Consider the following 22,888-nt stretch of genomic DNA (forward strand, 5'->3'; position numbering starts at 1 on the left):
CGCGGGCGTACCGCTTTTGGTGGTCGAACTCGAATATATATAAACATGTATACATATATATATATATATATATATATATATATATATACCTTTTCATATATATATATATATATTATATATTTAAATATATATATATATATATACATATATATATATATATATATATATATATATATATATATATAAATATATCCAACGCGATCAATTCGGTTTTGGCATAAGACTGTGAGCGGGCATACCGCTTTTGGTGATCGAATTTGGTGATATATACGTGTGTAATATATATATATATATATATATATATATATATATATATATATATATAACCAGGCAAAAATTGGGTCAAGAAATTTGATTAAAGACTTTAAATGAGAGAATTTGAAAAAAAATCAAATTCAATTATTGAATTTTTTGTCACTCAGCAATATAACAATCAGATACAGTTAGATTTTCAATGGAACATGCTCCTGTAGAAATTTTTTTTCTGAAAAGAGTGCGTTCATGAAAAAAACAACAAAAAATTAAACTTTCCTATAGAAGCCAGAGAGATTTTTTTAAGCTCACCCTCGGATGTTAAAAGATTTTGCAAGAAGAAAATAAGAAAAGCAAGTGAGAACTTATAGCACAAAAATGTAAATAATCATGTCTTACGGAAAATATGCAAAACTTTTTTTTTCTTTTCAGAGGCTTCATGGCACATAAAATAAAGACAAAATGCCCTCGTTTGATAGTCTATTTAAACAAATTTGTCTATTTAGTCTATTTAGACGCAGACAATCTCGCGTCAGTAATGCAAAAGTTTTAATCAATGAAATAAATATTTATTTTCTGAGCTGCTTAAAAATGCAAAATATCCTACTAGAATGCCATTTTGAGTCTCAGATGAAAACTTTTTTTATTTGTTTTTGAGAATAATTGACGCTAATGAGTAATCAGTTATTCGGCAAAGCAAGTTTTCTGCATATCTTTAAATCCTTAAATAGCTGTATGAAAATACTAATAATAAATATCCTTAAAACTACGAGGAAAAATCTTTATAAAGTCCTGTCCTAATTCAGCATTTCAACATTTATTCCTATCTCATCCTTTCAGACTACAAGTAACTTAACACCAAAGTTCTCAAATTCCATTTAAAGCATTTCAAAGTTAGGAAACGTGAAAAAACACTCAAATTGTGAATGAATTTGAATGAAGGATTCATGGTGAAATACTTAAAGCTTGCAGTACAATTTAAGTTTGTTATAGGAAATGGTGGCATTTAGGTAAACGTAACGTTTTTATGGATCGGGCTGACAGTGATTTCCTAAAAAGAGGAAAAGGGAGAGGAAATTTGCCCGCTTTCTTATCGACTTGAGTGACAAAATCAATCAGAAAGGCTATAAACATTTAAGAGTTCCGTCTTTGGACTCGGAAGAAACTGAATCTCAAGCAGAGAGGGGAATAAGGTTTTTACTGGGCAAATGAATGACGAAAACTAAGAAACAGCAAGAAAAAAATTGACAACAAAATTATAACAATAAAGATTGCGCCATATTTTTTTTAGCTCCGCGACGTCACATTATAACACTTTACTTAGCTAAAAACGATTAATTCAGTCTCAATCTTTGTTTTGTCTAAGTAAATTTTGATCAAGAAAAATTTTTTTGCTGCAACGAATTGTACGACCGGCTACATTTAGGAAATTAAGAAAAAGTGCAGATGTAAATCTAACAGAGGCTGCTAATGAATTCAACTTAACTCGATCAAGAGGGAACTACTTAAACTAAGTTGCACAGGGTATACGTATTGCATATTCCTGCAGAAAATTGTCAGAACTTAAAGGAAAAGAGAACACCGGGCAAAAACCAATGATAGTTCAACAGTACAACAATCATTATTGCTAGTAGAACCCTAATCGAGGCCTCGACTTAATACGAAGACTTAGTATGTCCGGTCGGTGGGGTATAAATATTGACTTTAAACACATAGATGCGGATCCTTGTCAAGTTCGCGGCAATTCATATTCATGGATCGAGCCTTTTTGATCACAGGCCGAGTGAAATGTTTTTCAAGTGCATGAATTAGTTAAGAACAGTTCTTCAAACCATCCCTAGAATAGTCCCATTTACGCAAATAGATCGAGGAATTTTTTTTCACAAACAGGATTAAGTAGAGCCCATTTTTTTTCTCAAGCAAGCTATACTCTGGACTGCAGAACCAGTTTTGTTGATCAACTTGCAATATTTTTTTCAAAATTTTTAGATAGGAAAATTGACGACAACTGATTTTAAGGTTGATTTTAGATAAAGAAACTGTTAGTTTCTGTGAATTTGATTTCGTGAACAATGTTGGAGCTAAGCTTACAGAATAAACAAACGCAATCAAAAGAAAATTAGACAGTAGTGAGAATAGATTGACAAGTAAAATTCAATGATTATTTCTAATCAAAACCAATTCGATTTGTTCATTCTTGTAAACATATTTAGTAACTATTATTATTACGTTAATATAATACATGGAGCCAAGCAAAAACTCAAACTCGGACTAATTGTACAATCACAAAATCAGTTTTGCGACTCACGTACAATTTATGAAATATATTACCAGTATGCATCAATTCCTCTATATTTGGTTCGCAATTAATTCATTTGTTGGTACAGTATACTCGACAACTGTTCTGCTCAATTTAAACACAACCTATGATGCCAATTTTAATCTCAAAAGGTGACCATGTGAAAAACATTTCACATTCTGTCAATTTCCTCATCTATGGCCAATCAAAGGTGCAATTTTAACTTGTAAAACCACGTGACTGGCAGATTATGTGAAGCTTGAGAAAGTATCAGCTCAGACAGTGAAACTTGCCAATTGACTATTTCATTGACAAATAGGGCCCATTGAAACGCAATTCTTTGAACGTTATATGGTTTCCTACTCTCTCTTGTCTCTGTAAATCCTTTCAGTGACTCTGCAGTTTAACCTAACTTTGACTTGAAAAGAATTGACTGTGATATTCTCAATGTTTCGGTCTAAGGATCGAAGCTCCTGAGTAAGGAAAAAAAATATAAAAGTTGCAAAAACAATTTTTTGTTGGCATTGATGAAGCCTTCTTTAGTGACCCTTTGGTGTTTTGAAACCAATAGAGAGGCTTGCTAACGTTGAATTAACAAAAGATAAAAACAAAACCGTATTATCCAGACAGATTGGTAACCACTGAAACCAGCTCGGTGGTGTAAAACTTTTCTTTGTCTCTTTCATTGATATGAGAGCTGCCTTCGCAAACTCAACAAAATTGGAAAAAATAAGGAAATCTTTGGCTACGCCATGGATGAAGAAACATGGATGAAGAAGTTTTTTTTCACGGCGCAATCCTTAGTTGAAGACTTTTTTTAGTTTTCCAGGAAATTTGGTGTAAACTATCCTATATCCGAACACACTAAAAGACAAGTAATAAAAATGCCACAAAATCGTTGAACCTCAAAAATTCTTTGATAGCTGGGTTTTCATATCATTATCGGCCAAGGCTTTCGATTCAACAAATTCTTGAAGCCCTAGTGTTGTAATCAAAAATCCAAAAAATAGCACAACTTTGGGTCTAGTTTTTTTTGTTTTCTAGAGGCGATAAAGAAAACGCCGAACACATTATGTGAGCTGTGTTTAGTTTGTGGAATATAAAGATGGAATGCAAAAAAGAATTTAGTTGTAATTTTTGATTTTATCTACAATTTTTTAAATAGGAGCGTGCAAACTTTAATTGCAAAAATCAGAAAAAAATTTAGATGCGCACACAACCAGAGAACCAGTTACATGTTCACAAAAAATTGTAAATGCAATTTGAAGCCCATTTCTTCACTATCGCAACTCCAGGATTGCCGCAATGCAAATTTACTTGCTTTATTTGAAAAAATGAACTAAAAAATTTCAGGCATGTTTAGGCATGCATGCACGAACGCAGACAATTTTTTGCATTCTTGCACAGACTATCCTTAATAAAAGGCGTTGATGCCTGAAAAACGAGTGTTTACTTTTAATCAAGCCTTTATCATCTGTCAACATAAAAATTGAGACAACCTAGTGTGGTTTATTTAATGCCGCGACTTCAAATAAAATCCTAATCGATGAAACAGAGTAAATTTTATAAAGCCATTAAAGCTTTCCAAGCGGCAAATTTAACACTTATTTATAAATACAAATAACATCCTTAACCTTGTTTTGAAAAAGCGAAGCTTTTGATATTGGTTATGATTTTCTGTAATCATTCGCAGTCCATGCACGTTGTGTATGTTTTTGATGAATAATTCCTAAGGAGTCATTAGCTCAACAACAGTTTAGCAAATTTTTGCTAATTTAAAAGCGCGGATAACTTTTGGAGGGTTTTTCCCAGGGGAGTGAAAAAGCAACAGACCTTGAAATACATTGAAGTAGATATACAAAGCAGTGACGTATCGGCCTACTTTCGGAGGTTGAAAAGGGAACAAAAAGTGAGAAAACTTTTATAAACTTATCGCCTTCAGACACAAACGGAGGTATGGTTACTTTTTAATCAGAAGTGAAAAATTGAGAGAAATTGGGGAAAAGTGTCTTATCTGTTTATGGGAAAAGTAGGGCAAATTTGAAAGTTTTAACACTGGCGGTGTGGTATAAAAATAACAAAAGGATAAATTTGTAAGAAAAATGGTAGTGATAGCACGCGGGGGTAAGTTATTACGAGAGGATATTAATGTGTTGCTCAATTTGAATACAGAATATTATTCAAAAACAGCTGCGACCCAAAAGTGAAAATGAGCGTAAGTAAGGAAAGCAGTGCTAATGAACGTGAAAAAATGCACTTGCTACTAAGGTCCGGGTCGGACAGATAATTCAATAAGTTATAAAACAAGACGGCTCCTGCAAGCCTGTGCGTGGCACAGAAAGTTCGGATCTATTATGTTTGCCCCCCCCCCCCCCCCCCCCACGCAACCTAGTGGGCTTAAATTTTTACGCCCCCAGCCGCACGTGCTATTTTTTACATAGTAACCAAAAGAAGAAGCAATAAAGAATGTAACTTGTAAAAATGGCATGAACAACAATGGACAATGGTTGAGTTGCAAAATTTCATTGAGTTTTTTTTGGTACTCTTTTTCTTCACTGTTATTGCAACTTTCCTACATATAGTGATTTAAGATGCGTTGTAGGTTTTATCATTGAAAGCTATTGGAGCTTAAGTGGTTCTTTTTGCTTGAGAATGGCCTTGTTTTTTTTAATTAAATGACCAGTTTATTATACATTTCAACAATTCAATTTTTCTTTCAGAATATAAATAGGATTAAAGTAGACAAAATTCTGGTTCAAAGTTAGTAACTTTTCGATAATTTTTTGCACTTTTTGTCCTTTCTGCTTCATGGTTATTTTATTAAGTTCATGAAACTGGAAATTGTAGGAAAAAATTTGGATCCGAAGTCATTTGAATACCTTTGTGTTGTTCGTCATTGTTATAAGTCTTGTCACACAAAAACAAGGAAAAATGATTAGCACAGCTCAGACTAAACGTAGCATAGCAATTCCAGAAGAAATTGAAAAAGCTCAATCAACTATTTCAAAGAATTCTAAGCAGCTGATGAAGTCAAGTGAACTTTCAAGCTCCTGACGAACCGAAAATTTTAAAAACAAAAAAAGCAGGTGGTTAAAGAGAAAAAGCAACCATTCTCAAGACTGTATTTTTATTAAAATTCAATGCCAGAAGCTACTTCAAAATTTTTCAAAAATCCAAATTTTGAAGTCATATTTTGCTCAATATTTCGCATCAAAAAGCACTGAAATATAGACAAGGAGGCTCGGTAATGTGCGTAAGCACATAATGTTCCGACTCTGCTCATCAATATTCTTTACTTAATTGGCTACCAAATGATGAAGAGATAGAAAACTTTCAAAAACATACACATCGTTGAATAAACATCCAATGAAATGCGATAATGCCATGCTAGAGGGCCGATGAAAGTTGTTGATGATAGGACTACTAGTAAGGACAATGATAAAAATCAAACACCAACCATTATTTACGACCAAAACTCGATGTCTATAATAAAAAAATCATAACAAAATCAAACTCGCATCAGATGAAAACAATAACAAAAATTTAACCTATACTTCATTAGAAAAGATATGAGACCTGTCTCCAATGCGACCTATTAACAGGTCGGAAAAAAACAAATAGGTGCGGAGTTGAAAAATACTTTTCCATTTTTGAAAACAATTAATTTCACAGTTATTAATGTCATTAGTTATCAAATGAAATCACTAAAATTTTGATTTATACCTACATAGGAAATAATTGAGACATGTCATTAGCCAAAGTTGCACTGCTCAAAACTTCAAAGCCAATGGGATCAACGATTTTTGTTATAATTTAAAAAGAAACCAAAAAACCAAAAATCTATTGAAAAGTACAAATATAAAATCATTTCAAGAATTCATTCTATGAAATCTCGTAGTAACAGTAGTAACAAAGCCGAGAAACCAAGGTTTGAAAATAAAACCGTTATAAAGATTGAGGTATAGCTCACTTGAAACGGGTTTTGAACTGTGTTTACAGAGACTGATCTATAAATCGACCGAAAAACTAATTAATCAAGAAGAAGCTCAAATATTCAAATTTATTTTTGAAAAGAAATTTTTTCAAAAAAGATAACAGACTTATGATTACAAAAAAAGCGACAAAAGAAGCTTCAACACCTCAGGGAGCCAATTGGGCCTCCTAATAATGAGACTGGGTCAGGAGCTCACAAAAAATACATGAAGAAGCCAAAACTTCAAACAATTTGACATGACACTATTCAAGGCACTATAATTATAAGATGATACCTGCAGGAACTGTAGATGATCATTTTGTCTTCATCCTAATATCAACGAGTCTTTCTTATAAGAGGACTACTTAGACATGACAACAAAGAAACCCAAAAATTGAACAGTGTTAGAAATCTCGAAAACTTCTTATGAAACTAAATGGTCGAAGCAATCAGCCACAACGTATAACCGATCACCAAAAAAGTGTGTGAATCAACAAAAAAATAGAGACTTCTAATAAGTGAGATTGATTTACATGGCGACGAAAATAAAAGCAGAAAGGAGACAGATGAAAAATATAAATATTTTTTAAATTTGATTTGAAAGTCATTAGAACAAACAGCTATAATTTGAAATCTTTAATTAGGTTAAGTTATACATCAAGCGGAAGCAATTAAGATCTATCGTTGTGGGGTATGGTGCACAAAATCGAAAAGAAAGACAAACAGGCAAAATAAAAAAAAACCCACAAAGTTTCGCGAGAGAACTGTGTCTCAGCCCAAAAAGAATAAACTATTCAACAAAAGCAATCAACATATCCTGATACGCCTTTTTCCTACGTTGTGCATTTTCACTACAAGGCCTTCCTTTAATTGCACTTTTCAAAAATTTGATAATTTGACAACGAAACAAAATGAACTCACAAAATATGCAGTTATGATCAAAAATAAAGGAAAACTGTAAACGGGTAGTACCAAAATAAAGAAACCATAAGTTTAAAATAAAACTGTTACCAACATTGATTAAAAACTTACAGGAACTCAATTTCCGCCTGTTTTTAATGAGACTACGCCCGAAGTTGAGAGAAATAAGATAAAATAATGGCAATTTTGAAAAAATAATCGATATTTTCTCAAAAGAATTATATTCAAAATAATAACAGACATTAGATAACAACTGAGAAAAATCTCTAGGTTCTTTTATACCTTCTAAAAACTAGCTGGATCTTTGATTGAGGACACCAAGTCATTGGGCTACGAAAATTAAAGGAAATGAAAGCAAAACGTAAGAAGTTCATAAAACTTTTACGAATACAATTGGTCAGAGCCATAAAAACCATGAGCTTGACTCTAAAATAATAATATAATCTCGTTGCGTATCGTTTATTGTAAATAGTTTCCGTCATTATTTGAGCCCTAATTTGATATTCTTGTCCTTAATCTACAAAAAAAAACATTTACATAGCGGAAATATTTTGAAAAAAAGGTCGCGCCCCATTAAAATCTTTAAAAAATTTATCATAAGGATCCATAGTGAGACCAAGATCAGCCCAGATGATGCTGAGCGTCTAGCAAAACACATAATTGTTGAAATGGTCGCGAAATAGATCAATTCAATATAAATTTTTCAGTTTGTCAAAAATAAATAATGCATTTTGTAAAATTATCGATTATGAATTTGCAGAAAATTGGCAAAATTATAATTCCTGAAGACCCTTAAAAGCAGCGGGAGTACAACTAGTCATTTTATCAGCTTAAAAAGAGTCTGGTCGGAGTTTCAGGGTGTCTTCTTCCAATAAATTTGAAGCAAGTGGGCGAAAAAAAGCAATTTTGGTCCCATTTTTGACGAAAAAAAGTTCTGACGAAAAAATCTAGAGATAAAATCTATAACACACTACAGTTAATCATTTTAACATATTTTAGCAAAACTGACGAAAGTTTGATCAAAATTGGCAAAAATTTGGTAAAAATATGAATAAAACAGCTGAAATACGTCTAATATTCAAAAAACGTTAAACCTCGATAACTCCCTATAGAAAGCGAAAATTGAAAAAATCTTTTTGTTTCCATATTCTACGCTGGACGGGCTTTCTAATGATACCACTCACAACTCTCTACAATGATTATATCGATCGGCTAAAATTGACTGAACAAAAAAACCCATTTGGGTATATAGTTCCTCCCCCCTCAAGAGGGTTCGGAACAAAAAACACCAAAATGACCAACTCTTTTGTACCAAATTTAACCAATTTTTGTAATTTCATCACCCTTGAACATCTTAAAGAAAAAATTGTACCTGCCAATAAACACGCATTGAGAAAACTGAGTTTAAGCAAATCAATTTTTGAGAACTGGGAACCAGATAAATATAGACAGAGAGAGAGAGAGAGAGAGAGAGAGAGAGAGAGAGAGAATAATTTACAAAAAAAATTATGAAAAGGTTACATTGTTAACAAATCGTTTCAATACTTATTGTTGCGCTACCAAAAACTTTCAGTTTTTTGCTAGAAAACCAAATTTAGACAATTTTTGAGCGTTACCAGATAAGTAAACAAATCGCTCAAAAAACTGAAAAAAGAACTTTCCGCACATTTAATTTTAATATTTACAAATTTATATGTTTTTATTAAATTTTGCAAACCATGATAAGTTTTGATTTTCTTGGTTTGTTCTGATTTTCGTGGTGGTTGTTCTGATTTTCGTGGTGATTGTGGAGTGTGTCTGCTTTTCTGATTTTCGTGGTGGTTGTGGAATGTGTCTGCAGTAGAGATTTAGAAAAAGAACTTTGGTATCAAAGTTTTGATAACTTTAATGGAATTATTATTCAGCTTTCGAAAAATGAACATCACTTTACAAATTGCATTCACAACTTCTGCAGCAGAAGAGTAATTTAAAAATGAATATTAAAAAATTTGGAAAAATCAATATGGCTGTTCAGAAATTATTCAAGTGAGGACCCGATGAAAAAATGCCAAAAAAGATAGCAAATACTTGGGAAAAGTTAAAGCCAATATTTTTTTTGTATTTTATTCAGTTTTATGATCGGTTTCCTGCAATCACTGTGTTTAACGTCTCGTTTAACTGTTATGAAATAAAAAAGATGTCTTTTGATTCCTACCAAAATTCACTCAAGGCTAAGCAGAAATATGTTGAACAACTCATGATAGAATCAAAAATTGGTTTCGCAGGAGCACAATTTAAACAAAAATTGACATCAAACTGTCAGTTTAAGAGTAGCGGAAAAATTTACAGCAAAACAACTGAGTTAAAGGTTCTGCGATGTTGTTGAGAGTGAGTGTTTCATTAGTTCGCATAGGTATTCGCAATGCGAATCACACTTCCAAAACTTAGATAGTGAATCACGGTGCGATTTCGGTCCTGACTTGAGTTAGCTGAATCTATAATTCACTTAGCGGAGGATAGAAACTGTGCTACTAATTCGAGATGGAAGAATGAACAGATTGATTTTAATTAAAATAGCACGTGCGGGTTCAGTTTACAAGTGTGAACAGCGTTCGGTTTTCTTTGTGGTAAAACTGTGGTAAAGAAAAAAGTCAACATAAAATCAAGTTTTAGCACAGAATTAAAATGGTTAAATGAAATGAGAAAAGAAATTAATTATTTAACATCAATCTAAATCATCAAGGCATATAAATCAAGATAAAGATATATCTAAATCATCAAGCTGTTTTTTTGAAACATGAAAATTAATCAGACTATAAACCTAAGGTTAGATATCTACATGCTCTAAAATGTTAAATAAATTAATCAGCATTGTTATTATTATAATAATCTTCAAATTGTGTCTGTTCGTTTTCATAGGTAAAAATAGGATTTGAAGGCTCCTATTTGTCTATTAACGGGTACTTTCTTGTGTTGATCGAGCAAAAACTTGGTTAAAAAATTTTTAAAGCAAGTTCTACTGTAAAAAGTTCTTATCGAAGCGGGGAATTTGTTCCATTTTTGAACGCTGTTCAAGATAAAAGATTTGTTACTCCACTTCGTTTTCTTTTTTATAATAATTTGATTTGGTCTCTTGTTCTGTCTAGCGTTATGGCGACTAGTAAACATTTTAAAATTTTCGGATGTTTCCCATTGTTTTATATCTGTTTGTTGCTTCACTAGGCTAACTTTTGAGATAAATATTTCGGCTGGCAGGATACGATCCTTAATGAGAAGATCAATGAAGTGGTCAAATTTTTGACGAAAATAACAAACTTTTATTCCCCAGTTAATTTGCCTGTTTATGCGGCTTATGTTTTTCACTGTAAGAGTTCGAAGGAATACTCCACTGAAAGAAAGATGAGAGAGTACAACTGACTTGAAAACATCAATTCTTACTTTCAAAGGTATTTCATTTCTTACAAGATACAAAGAACGAATTGCATCAGCCATTTTGCTTAAAACTGAATTCAGGTGATTTTCAAAGGTTAGGTTTGAATCAATTTGTACTCCCACATAACGACATGCATGAGCTGGTTTGATAACTTCGCTTTTAAAAGAAAACTCTGGATACGGATTAGTATGATTTGTAAAGAATAACATCTCTGTTTTATCGGCATTTAAAGTGAATTGATTCTCTGTCAGGTATTTGTCTGTTTGTTCTAATATTTTTTCAATTTTTTGGGGAATGTTTTCATTACGTTCAAATTTGCATATAATACTAGTGTCATCCGCAAATTGAACAACATCATTTTCACCTTCCAACATCATTTTCACCTGATAATGATGGTTTGTGATCTTTCAGCTTATATTTCTCACTAGTTTTACAAACAGGCGTGCCAAGAAAAACCTAAGTCGATTATGTTGGAATACTAGATACCAACATGACAAAACGAAGTTTATAAAATTTTTTAATAAAAGGACAATACAACCAACAGCGCTGTGTAAAATTGGTTCTGTAAACAGGCTCCAATAATTCGATATCAGCGTTGTCTGTTTTTCCAGGCTGCATTAATCGGGTCTTTCCCATTATAGCCCCCCTCAGCTTAGTGGTCACATAACCTATACCCCCCCCAAACATAGTAATTATACCATAATGGGGGCAATAATTTCATCTGGGGGGGCTATAATGGGAAAGACCCCATTAATCAATAGACTCCAGAATTTAGGCGACAACTGAGGAAATTTTTGTTTGAAGAATTGAATAAAACGGTGAAATACAAATTGCACTCAATTAGTTGGCCAATCTACAACGAGACTCTAATTAATGGAAATTGCAAACAGCGGAAACAACTAAAAAAATTACACCAATGCTTTAACTATAAAAAAAATTACACTAATTTTTTACCTTCTTCAAAAAAATAATCTTCATTCATTAATCTACCCAGGTTTAGAAGTCGCAATACAAAAAGACTCATTAGAAACTCAAGAACCCAATCATGTTGAAACAACGGTTGAGTGCCCCACTCAAAGACGAAAAGACGTCTTTTGGTCGATTGATCAAGAGTCTTCAAACAATCTCGGCCAGGGTTCATAACACTTTTGGTCGAGTGTCGTCTTTTGCTGAGTAGCGAGATACTGTGTTAGGTTTTCGTTTCATGACTGCATATAATTAGATATGACCAATTGAAAATCGAAGTAAAGAATTAAGACCGCTCGAGTCTGGCATCTCAGTTGGCTTCGGTTGGCAAAAAATGAAATTATTTTAAAGTTGCATGATTTCTTGCTCTCACAGCATGATAAAATTCTTTTTTTTTCTTGGCTATTTTTATTTTTAGGAAGAAAACAACCAGAAGAAAATTGCATAATGTGATTTCTTAAGAAAATTGATAACTGTTTATAAGTTTGCTTGAATTATTTGAAGTATTGTTTGTTTCAAGTATATTTAACCATATGTTATAATTTTTATTTACTTGTTGCAAAAAAAGCAATATAACAAGATTAAATTTCTTTTTTGACTCGGTTATAAACTCACCAATGATATTTTGATATACTCTGAAGAAGATCCCGAGTACACGAACAGGATCGCACAGTCTGGCATCTCAGTTGAGAATGAGAAGGCCAGAGTGTCCTCAGTCTCCTTCACATACTCCCTCTGCCATCTCTCCTTATCCTTCTTCATGTGGGAGGGGTAGCTGAACTCGACCAGACCTGATTTGAACTCGAAAATGGCCTCGTCTGAAATAAAACAATATAATAATAATAATATAGTTATATTAAAAATTTCCAAATGCATATCTAACAGACACCTCAAAGATAATTGTAAAAACGACTCTTTTAGTTCTGTTTCAGCATACATCTGAAGTAATTTTGTTTATTTTGAGAAAAACAATTTTTTTTCATTATGAACAAATAACTCGAAGCAGACAAATATTTTTGTTGCAATCCCGGACTTGAGTCGCAGAGCTTTTCAGCGCTGAACCAGAGCACATTTCAAGAGTAAAAACTTAATTCAGTTCTGAAACATTGTATCTCCAGAATATTTTAAATTTCCTTATGTGCAGTAGTTCTTCATTATGATTAAATTGAGGTCATAGAGTTCGCCCAGACTAAACTTATTCTGTATGGTCTGAAAATTACTCATACCCCAAAACTAAGTCTGAGCAGAGTAATGTCATACTTTTGTAGCTTATAACTAGTAATTACTATAGTATTATACACACTATATATTTAAGCTGGTTTGTAGGCTTTTACTACAAGGCCCATTTAGCCTATTGGTTACGACTTGCTTCTCAAATTAAATGTTACAAGTACCCACGCGGAGGTTCGGATCGCATATAAAGCAAACCTTGTTGGAGGGTGTTAAGCTGAGCATATTATTTTTCATGAAGTAAATTTTACTCAAAAATCAGACTGGCCAGCGTAAATAGTGACATGAACAGAGTACTGGCCATGCTAAAAAACAGAATGTCTTTAGACTGATTCAGCGCTGATTTGCTCTGCCACCAACCTCCGGGATGTTGAATTCGATTTACTTAAATGTAGTAAAATTAGCTTGAAATTTCAGAACCCTAAATTAGATATATTTATATTAGATGTGAAAACATATGCTTTCTCATTTATTTCGTAAAAAACTTAATGTTTATTAATGTTTGAACTTTTCCCCGCAGTTTAATCTTCAACAAGAGTAATCAATCATCAAAAACTAAAAGTTACAAAATACAACTCAGGAAAAATTCTTACATTTAGTTTTTAATTTTGTTACAATTATCCAAAACTTGATCAATTTGTTTAAACCTTATCCAAATTAAGTACTTTAGTTATTGGAGTACATGATTGTCTTGTCTAGCGTATATTTAGTGTAACTTTGGGGACTTCATTTACTCTAATAACAAGTTTGACCTGTTTTTCAAAAGAAAATGATTATGAGGACTCCTATAGTATTTCATATACGTTAATTTGTTAGGCAATACGCGACACATTGTAAAACCAATATAGCAATTAACGCTCTTTGAGCATCAGGAAAAATATAATGGAGAAAGTTGAAAACTAATTAGTTTTTGGGCTTTTCCTAAGAGAATATGTTTTCTGTTAATTCGAATTCGGATTTCTCATAAGGGGTAATTGATTAGTTTTCGAATAACTTGAAAGCTTAACTAAACAGAAGTCCGATGGTTTTTGTTGTTTCAGGTACATTTTTAAATTTTTTATAACATTTTGACCATTAATGATCTTGTTTAGTTTTAAGCCAAGACCAGTAACAAGCATATTTTTTGACTAAAAAAACTGGAAAAAATCAATTTCTGTTTGTTCTGTATCATTTATCTCATATTCAGTGCGCTTTATAAAATTTGAGTAATAATAATCTTTCAAGTGAACGCAAAAATATCTTCAACAAAAGATTCTCAAAAATTTATAGACCTAAAAATTTTAACTTTGTAGACAACTTTTGATTTTGATCCTTGTTTATATAATATCAAATAGGACATACTCAATTTTGCCGTGATAATACAGCTTAATATAATCAAAAGGTATTGAAAAGTTAAATTTTAAGAAATTCATAGGTTGCTCGCAAATCCAGAGAAGCCAACAAGCAGGACCTATGTCGAACTATAAGTCTGTTTTTCTTTTTTTAAAATGTTACTTAGTACTGTTACCGGTATCAATTGATTAGGGTCATCGGCCCTTTCGATGTGGTATAAAGTAAGTGGCGATTTTGTGTGGCCTGGTTTGTACAGAAATGCCAACTTACTTGAAAACATTTTACTATTATTATTATTATTATTATTATTATTATTATTATTATTATTATTATTATTATTATTATTATTATTATTATTACTATTATTATTATTATTATTATTATTATTATTATTATTATTATTATTATTATTATTATTATTATTATTATTATTATTATTATTATTATTATTATTATTATTATTATTATTATTATTATTATTATTATTATTATTATTATTATTATTATTATTATTACTATTATTATTATTATTATTATTATTATTATTATTATTATTATTATTATTATTATTATTATTATTATTATTATTATTATTATTATTATTATTATTATATCTGATTTGTTTTGTGTCGCTTTGTGTATATATCGTGTTTCACATTCTTTCAATTGGCATCTTCTTCTGTGATTTAAAGTCATTAAAATTGAACTAGAAAGTGCGATGTACGTTAGAAAGTTCAATAGGCAAATCGAACAATAAAAAACAACTTAAATGTTTTTTTTTCAGTTTTATGTCAAAAATATTGTAATTTTAGTGTTTTTATGCACGATTTTTTGCACGGTTGTTCAGCGATTGTTGCTCTCTTATCAATATTCTTAATATTTGTTTTGTAATATAATTGAAATAATTTCTCATATAGTTAATGAAACAGTGTCGCATATAAATTTCTTGTAAAGATAATTTAATCTTTTTAAATAATGTTGTCAAGGGGTCTAAGAGGTGCAGCAATTGCATAAATGGACTGGTATTGGGTTCCAGTCAACGTCTCTTCTTTGCAGGCCTAGGGTGCTACCCACTTCACCACCTTCTTGGTCTTAAGCTCTCGATCTTGGACATCTCTTATAACCCACTCTCTAATTCTTTCTTGTTCCTCGAGGCTTCATCTCTCTCTAGCTAAGTATATGTTGAACAAGTAGAGCTTCTTGTCAAGCTATGTAAAGCTTTGTCATACGCACAATTTACATTTGCTTGTTCTTCGTTAACCTTCTAACGTTTGTCAAAGGTGTTAATTGTCTAGGATATGTGCATCAATTTTGTTTAATTCCGAGTTTTTTTGGGCTAACCTATAGAGCATTCGGCGCCTCTGAAGGTAGTGAGAGAACAGTCACAATATTCTTCGTCTCCTCGTGATCTCGTTCGCCCTCCCCCTCCTCCCCCAATCCGAACTCCATTTTCCGAGTGAACAGTTGAACAGACTCCCCTGTTTAAACACTTTCGCCCACCGCACAGGTTGTTCTTGTGCCCTGAAAAAGGACCCCCGTTTAGTATAGCTGCTGCTAAAAAGAATCATGAAAACAATAAAATTTGTATATGATAATTATGATGACTATTTTTTGTGTAATAAAAATTTTTACAGAGGGTTTTGTATGCAAAGCAAAAAAAGCCCAGAGATGTGATCATCAGCGAAATGTTTGAGCAATTACTTGTAAATTTTGAAAAATTAATTTGAAAGTAGATCGGCGAAACAATAAGATTATCAGTTTTTATCAAGCATGCTAATATTACAGTTGAAGTTTTCGATCTCAAAATTCTGAAGTATCGACAAAGATTCCGTTTCAATGAATATTTCTGCAATGAATAGTTTTCTTACCAATAGAATAAAAAAAACAGAAGCTGTAGAAAATGATTGAACTAAATGTCGCTGCTTCATTACAGTCTATATATTTTACAGTGTAATGAATGGACAAATTTCGTGTAAACTGTTTTTAATCACAGATCACACTTTACAAAACTACGACAAAAATGTCACATTAAGGACAAATAAGCTCAAGATTGGTTTATCTGGCCGATGACCATCCTACTTAGTCATTAACAAAAATTTCATGTATAATGAACAAGAGTTTTTGTTCAATTTTTGCTTTTCTAAAATTGATAAACACGTAGAACAAAACTATAAATACGGTTTGAAGTTCTTGAAATCTGTAACAGATTTGCTCAATCTTTCAAAAAAAAGTGTGATGCAAATTTCAGTGACAGGCTAGTAGAAAAGATAAACCTCCAACACAAACCTTTTAACACAACGCTCTTTCTCAAAGTATATCCTTGCGGTTTTTGGCATCCATATGCAAATTATTTTATTTTGAATAAAGTTTATGCTTTTGGACTTCTTCGCCATCCTTTTTTTTTCATTTTCGAGATAAAATTAGAAAATACATTTCGAAATATAGCTGTTCGGAAGCAGATTATTGGGGGAACCTAATAACCGCTAATAGAATTTGAAACATTGATCTCAAAAAATCTTGAAGAAAACACACAACCACCCAGATGTTGGCCCCAGAGCAAATCAGCGCTGAATTGGTATGAATGCATAAAGAAAAATGTTTCTCTTTCTTTGGGATGGGCAGTACTCTATTCAAGACCCAATTTGTGCTGATTGCTTTGGGTGCAAACAGTTTTTTGTGCGATGAATTTAGCCTTGGTGAAACCAAGCGAACACAAAAAAACCAAACGAAAATAACCTGCAAATCGAGAATCGTAAAATAGTACATTCGAGAGGCAACCCGGGTTGACTTCATAATTTAAAAAATACTACTTCCTATTGTGCTGTCTATGAAAAGTTGCAATCCTAGAACTTTCATATGATGAAAGTTGTAGATTATCAAAATTTTAGAGAAATCATGAACACGGCTAAAACAAAGCCCAAATAATATGTTTCAAAAAATTAGTAAGAAAGAAATTGGAAAAAGTTACTTTTCAGTTATACCGTATTTATAGAAAAGTTGTAGTCATAGAACTTCACAATATTTTTTTTCGCAGCCTAAGATTTAGAGATCACAATTGCCAGATGTTTCGAAAATTTGTTATTCTACTGTAAACTGAAATCTGCGCCTCAGGTGACCCTTTTTGCATTCTTTCATAGAAAAATTGTAGTCAGAAAAATTCATAAAGCAAAAACAAAATTAAGTGCTTGTTAACAGCCAAAAATTAATCTAATACGTAACAAATAACTCCTTTATGATAAAGTTGTAACCATATAATTTTCCTTTATGGGAATGTTGTAACCCTACCAATTTTGTACAACTTTTTTTGTCTATGACATTAAGGATCCATGAGAGGAAAGTTCTAGGATAACAAGGTTTGGTTTTCCCGGGGATTTTTCATATCTGTAGCTGGTCTTCGAAATGAGCTGAATTGCTCTGAGAACCAAATCCAAACATCAAAAAACTGTTTTCAATTTAAAGTTTTTAGATTCTTCGGACCTTTGAACTAGATTAGAAAAGTTGGTCACAAAGTTCGCTGTATTTGTAGATTTTGAAAAAAACTGCCAAATTTTCGAAACTCATTAAAAATGTTTAGAGACGAATCTGAAAAATTTTACGTTGTTAACAAAAAAGCATATGCATTAGCTTGTTTACGATTGGATTTGAAGTTACTTTTTTAAATCAAAATTTTGTCGGTTTTAGTATTTTTTGCTAAATTTGCTAATCATTATAACAGCAATTTAACAACACAATTGGCTTCTTGTGCCATTTTTTTGAAATCTTGTAAGCCGAGCGATAATGCTCAGTTTATTCGCAGCATTTGATTTTACATTTTTTCACAAATTCTCGAATGCTACACTTTTGAACACCGAGCTGCAATACAAACTCTTTTTCTGCCATTCGAAAGTTCTCTGTCATCTTTTCCGCAAGCACCCCCCATCCTATATAGCTAAATTTTAGACCCCCCCCCCCAAAAAAAAACAAATGTTTGGCTCCCTTCTGAAAAGGTTCTTTATTCTCATCTACGTGCCTGGTGTAACAGACCCACAGCCATATTTGAAAGACTATTCAAGAGTATTAAATCAGCAGAGCACTTTACACAGCCCGTAACCCGAAAAATGCTAATAATAACAAGTTTTTTGTTGATGCATACATTATATCAATGCGTTATTACTATGAACGTATTAATTTCAAACCTCCTTCAAATTCATAGCGTTGAAACTTTACAAGTGGGGTTGCCTAATTTATTAAGAGTGCTAGCGGAAAAGATCCGTTTTCCGTTGATAGATAATTACAGTCGTTTCGAAACCAGAAGGACCAATAAATAGCTAGTCTATGAATAAACAACGAACACTTATTCCCTATAGTGTTTTTTTTTCATTTCAAAACGGCGGCGCTAACAATTGTATGACTAGGGTGGGCAAGTTGAAATTGACTAGGAAATTAAAAATGCTTTTTTAAAGAAATTTTCATAACCAAAAATAATTTGAAATTTTTATCAAGCCCGGCAAATTCTCAGTGTTAACCCGTGAATTGCATTTCGGCCATCACACAATCGCTCTCAATTCTCCCGATTTCGCTGTCAATCTCGTCTCGGTCAATCAGCTTCCCGTTGATATGAATGGACCGAACGCAACCCACAAAACCCGAGGGTGATAGAAAGTTCGGGTGACTGTTAGACTTCGGCTGCCAGTACGGAATTCCCCCAAAAGTGTGAACTCTTTTTTGCTCGGTAGACTTTGACGTGAACAAATCTGTCGTCGATTCGGCTGTTATTGTTCTCGGCTCCCCGTTGAGCCGAACTATAAAGGAGGACAGTTTTGGGCTTTGCTGCAACACCTCAACTTGTAAAACGTTCCACTGCTTTTTTATTGGAATTGATATAACTTTGCGGCTTTCTGATTGGTTGTTGAGTGATAAATATGATTGGTTTAGAGCAGATTTCGATGAAGTTGAGGTAGTTGTTGTCTGAAGATTGTCCAGTCGATAGACAATTCGCAAATTATTTCGCCAAATTTCGATTGAAAGAAAGTTGAGCACCGGATTTTCAGGTATTGTTTTATTTGATATAGTCTTGGGGGTCAAATTACAAAAGTAAAGCAAGCCTTTATCTCTTTCTATGGGTTTAAACTCCATTTCCAAAATAAGCCTGTACTTTTTAGACGTCCACGCGGGTTGTTTGACTATGAACATTGAATCTGGGGTCGGAAAAACGAGAGAATCGGGCGACGCTCCAAGACCAAAATGACCGAAACGGGCTGAATTTTTGATGTAAAGTCTGGACGAAGAAGGTTCCTTTATAATGTCGAAAACACGATCATTGTTTATCGTGAATTGAGAAATATATCCAATAAAAGATTGGAACGTTTCAGGGGGTCCGAGAACTCCTAGACTGTCGGATCCGATTTGGATGGTCGTCAACTGACCTCGGTTGATGTCGAGATTGCGCACTGAAACATGTGAAAAACCCTGGTTAGTATTAGTAATAATAGTTATAACTCACCCCATAGTTCTTTGTGTCCTTGGCTGACAACTGCCTGGTTTAGAAAGAGGATTAGTAATAGAGTAGGTAGGGTCACTTTTCTTCCGCATGGGACCATGGCAAGTCTGTTTATGATTGTGGTAAACAAGCGGTGGACAGTAGTAAACAACACGGTAAACAACAACAACAACAAATTAATATCAGCGCCACTTCTAGTCAAGTTAGGAAGAAAATAATAATAATTTTTAGCATTGCTTTCTATTCTGTTCACAACCGGTTGGATGATTTTTGCTAAAAATCGGCAGATATAAAAAGTAATCAATTTGTTTGTTCGGATTCTCAATCCATTAAGGATAACATCTGTCATACGGTCATGCTTTTCCCTTTTGTTCAGACGATCATTCTCTTCCCCCCTCAGTTCTTCCTTTTTCCCTACTATCCCAACATTCTTCCCACTCCCGCCTGGTTCCAGCTTCGTCCCTTCGATGGAATAACCATGGCCAATGTCCACAGTGGTACCGCTAACGACCATAATGTACACAAACACTATTTTACAGGTATCTTTAACTGTTAATGTATATCTATGGTAAGTAGGATATCCATAACCAATACCATATTTTACTAATAACAGACTAGCGGCTGATCGATAGTAATTGATCATGCTACAATTAGTAATCGTAGCACCAATAACGTGAATACTAAATACCATAGTGTAACCAGTAATCACGCCACTATAACAAGGAAAATGTAAAACGAGGAAAAAACAAGGAAATCTTTCTTTTTCAAAAGGAAGGCGGTGGATAAAAAATAATTTTACAAGACATAGTAAGTGGGCTTCAAAAATAGTGGAAATAGTACAGCAACAATGTTGGAACAGAGCCATAAAAGACCATAACCAAGTTTGATCACGCGAATAAATGTGGCGGTGAATTTGAACGTCTCAAAGGGGAGGGGTCAAATTTATAACAAGGACTAAACAATAACAACTACACCCTTAGTACAACAAACAATAGCCAAATGCTATAACTCATAAAACTGCAACAAAAATGCTCCCCGCAAATTCAATCAAAAAGGAACATTTATCACAAAAAATAAAAAGGAAATTTGAAAGTGAATTTGTCCGCAACATATTAACAATAATAATAATAATAATAGCAAAGATAGGTTATTGAACGAGCCATTTGAAAAAAAGGTAACAATTTAACTGTTATGGTTGATAGTGGTGATTAAAGTGAAAAGCTGAAATAAACAAATCTAGCTATAAAAACGTGAATAAAATAAACAAACGACGCAAAATTATCCTAAAAATCACATCTTTAATTGATGGATTATTCCACGCGCGAAATTTTGGGAGATCTATTTATAAACTAGAAAGCTTGCAAAAAACGGACAACCTATTTTCAAACAAACCACTGAAATTTACGACTATTTTTTGATTAGAAAGTTTGTTTATCTGTGAAATAAGACGCCGTATAAGAAAAGCAAAGTTGTACCGATCAAAACAATCAAAACTGTCAATATTTACGTATGTAGACTGAAAATTGTTTGTTTCAAAACACGAATACACACACCCTAATAGATATGATTTACTTGTATATACACAATCTGTTTGTGTGCTAGCTTACATAACCGCAAAAGGAGAAAATGTAAAATTTGTTAGGGCGGTGATATTTTTCCCAAACTGAAAATATCTCAAATTGAAACAGCTATCAGTTCACTGCTGAAGCGTGAAAAGACATTTGATCACAAAATAAACAACAATGCTTCACAAATAACAAAATATTTATTTAACAATAAACACTGATCGGTTCTTTTTGTTCTTGGCAATATTAAGAGGCAATCATAACACAATAACAAAGATATATTTTTTCTCTTGTGAATTTTGGATATTTTGTGATTACTGAAACAATTTGTTCATTCAGTTTTTTTTCTATGTCTTCCTTCTCCCTCTTTCAGTTTTGAATGGCTTTGATTATAGTAAGGTTGGCGCCCCAAAATTCAATCAAATAAGGTTCACTCGCATAGTACAAAACAGGCAGTAAAAACAACAACCACTTCAATTACTTCTTTCCCTAATATTTTGGATCATCATTTCATCAAACTGACGTGTCATCATAACAATTAATACTAAAAATGAGCCAAAATGATAGTGTTTATCGCCTACGCGATTACTGTAGGCCACTTTCTTCCTTAAAATACCAAATTTGGTTGCATGAATACCAAAGAAATCTATTAGTTAAGTCATCTATCATTACCAAAAAAGCAAACTAGAATATCAATTGGTCTGGCGTACAAAAAAAGATCCAATGAAACAACGTCCAAATTGCATTAATTTCAAAACCTTTTCCAAGTTTTGATGACTGCTGAATTGATTTTTTTAAAAAAATGAAAGATTGAACTTCGTCTGTTGTAAAACTTTCGCTAATTCCAAGGCAAAATAATCGTTTCGCACGTATAAAAAAATTCAATCAGATTTATCTGATATAAAAGTTGATTTATAACGTATTCATTAGTTTTCCTGATAAAACTTACTCCATATTAAAGAAAATTATTTCAACTGCAAAGAAAAATTCTTTGTAATCAAGCTAAAATGTGTCCATTTCAGTTGTGACTCGTTTTTTATACAAAATGAAGTTCAAAGTTCAAAAAAATTATTGCTTGGTCGACTGATCAGAACTGCAAGTTTAAAAAAAATTGCAGCGTGTCTGATTTGCAGTAAAAAGATTGATTAATTTAGATTTCTTTCAAGAACGATATTAACTGATAACATTTCTGCTAGTTACTGTCGCCAATTTAAGAATCAAAATCCTGGATCTAAAAATGGTGGCAACTTAATATTGTTTTCTAATCCAAAAAAAAACGAATCCCACGTCATATATAAATCAATAATATATAAATCAATATATAAATTTGAATCACAGCACAATGTAAAGAAGTTGAAATTTGAAATGTTAAACTTCAAGAATGTTCAGAAAATCAAAATAAAGTTCAAATCTCGATGAAAGCTATAACAAAACCTTTGTAGTCAGATTTTAAACATTT

General features: G+C 32.5%; 1 protein-coding gene across 5 annotated transcripts in view; it reads right to left on the bottom strand.

Annotated features, from left to right (window-relative positions):
* LOC142353355 (neurexin-1-like) overlaps window positions 1-22,888 on the bottom strand; it is a 218,456-nt gene that overhangs the window by 33,042 nt on the left and 162,526 nt on the right. For 4 of the 5 annotated variants that reach the window (XM_075405586.1, XM_075405587.1, XM_075405589.1 and 1 more), the window contains 3 exons: window positions 18,891-19,814; window positions 15,727-15,906; window positions 12,439-12,641 (listed from right to left, as the gene is read on the bottom strand). In XM_075405586.1, coding sequence (XP_075261701.1) covers window positions 12,439-12,641; window positions 15,727-15,906; window positions 18,891-19,814 — 1,307 coding nt within the window. The remainder of the gene's footprint in view (window positions 1-12,438; window positions 12,642-15,726; window positions 15,907-18,890; window positions 19,815-22,888) is intronic. The other variant, XM_075405588.1, reaches the window with a different exon arrangement.

This window comes from Convolutriloba macropyga, chromosome 14, assembly GCF_964194025.1.
Source record: "Convolutriloba macropyga chromosome 14, txConMacr16.3, whole genome shotgun sequence".
NCBI lineage: Eukaryota > Metazoa > Xenacoelomorpha > Acoela > Convolutidae > Convolutriloba > Convolutriloba macropyga.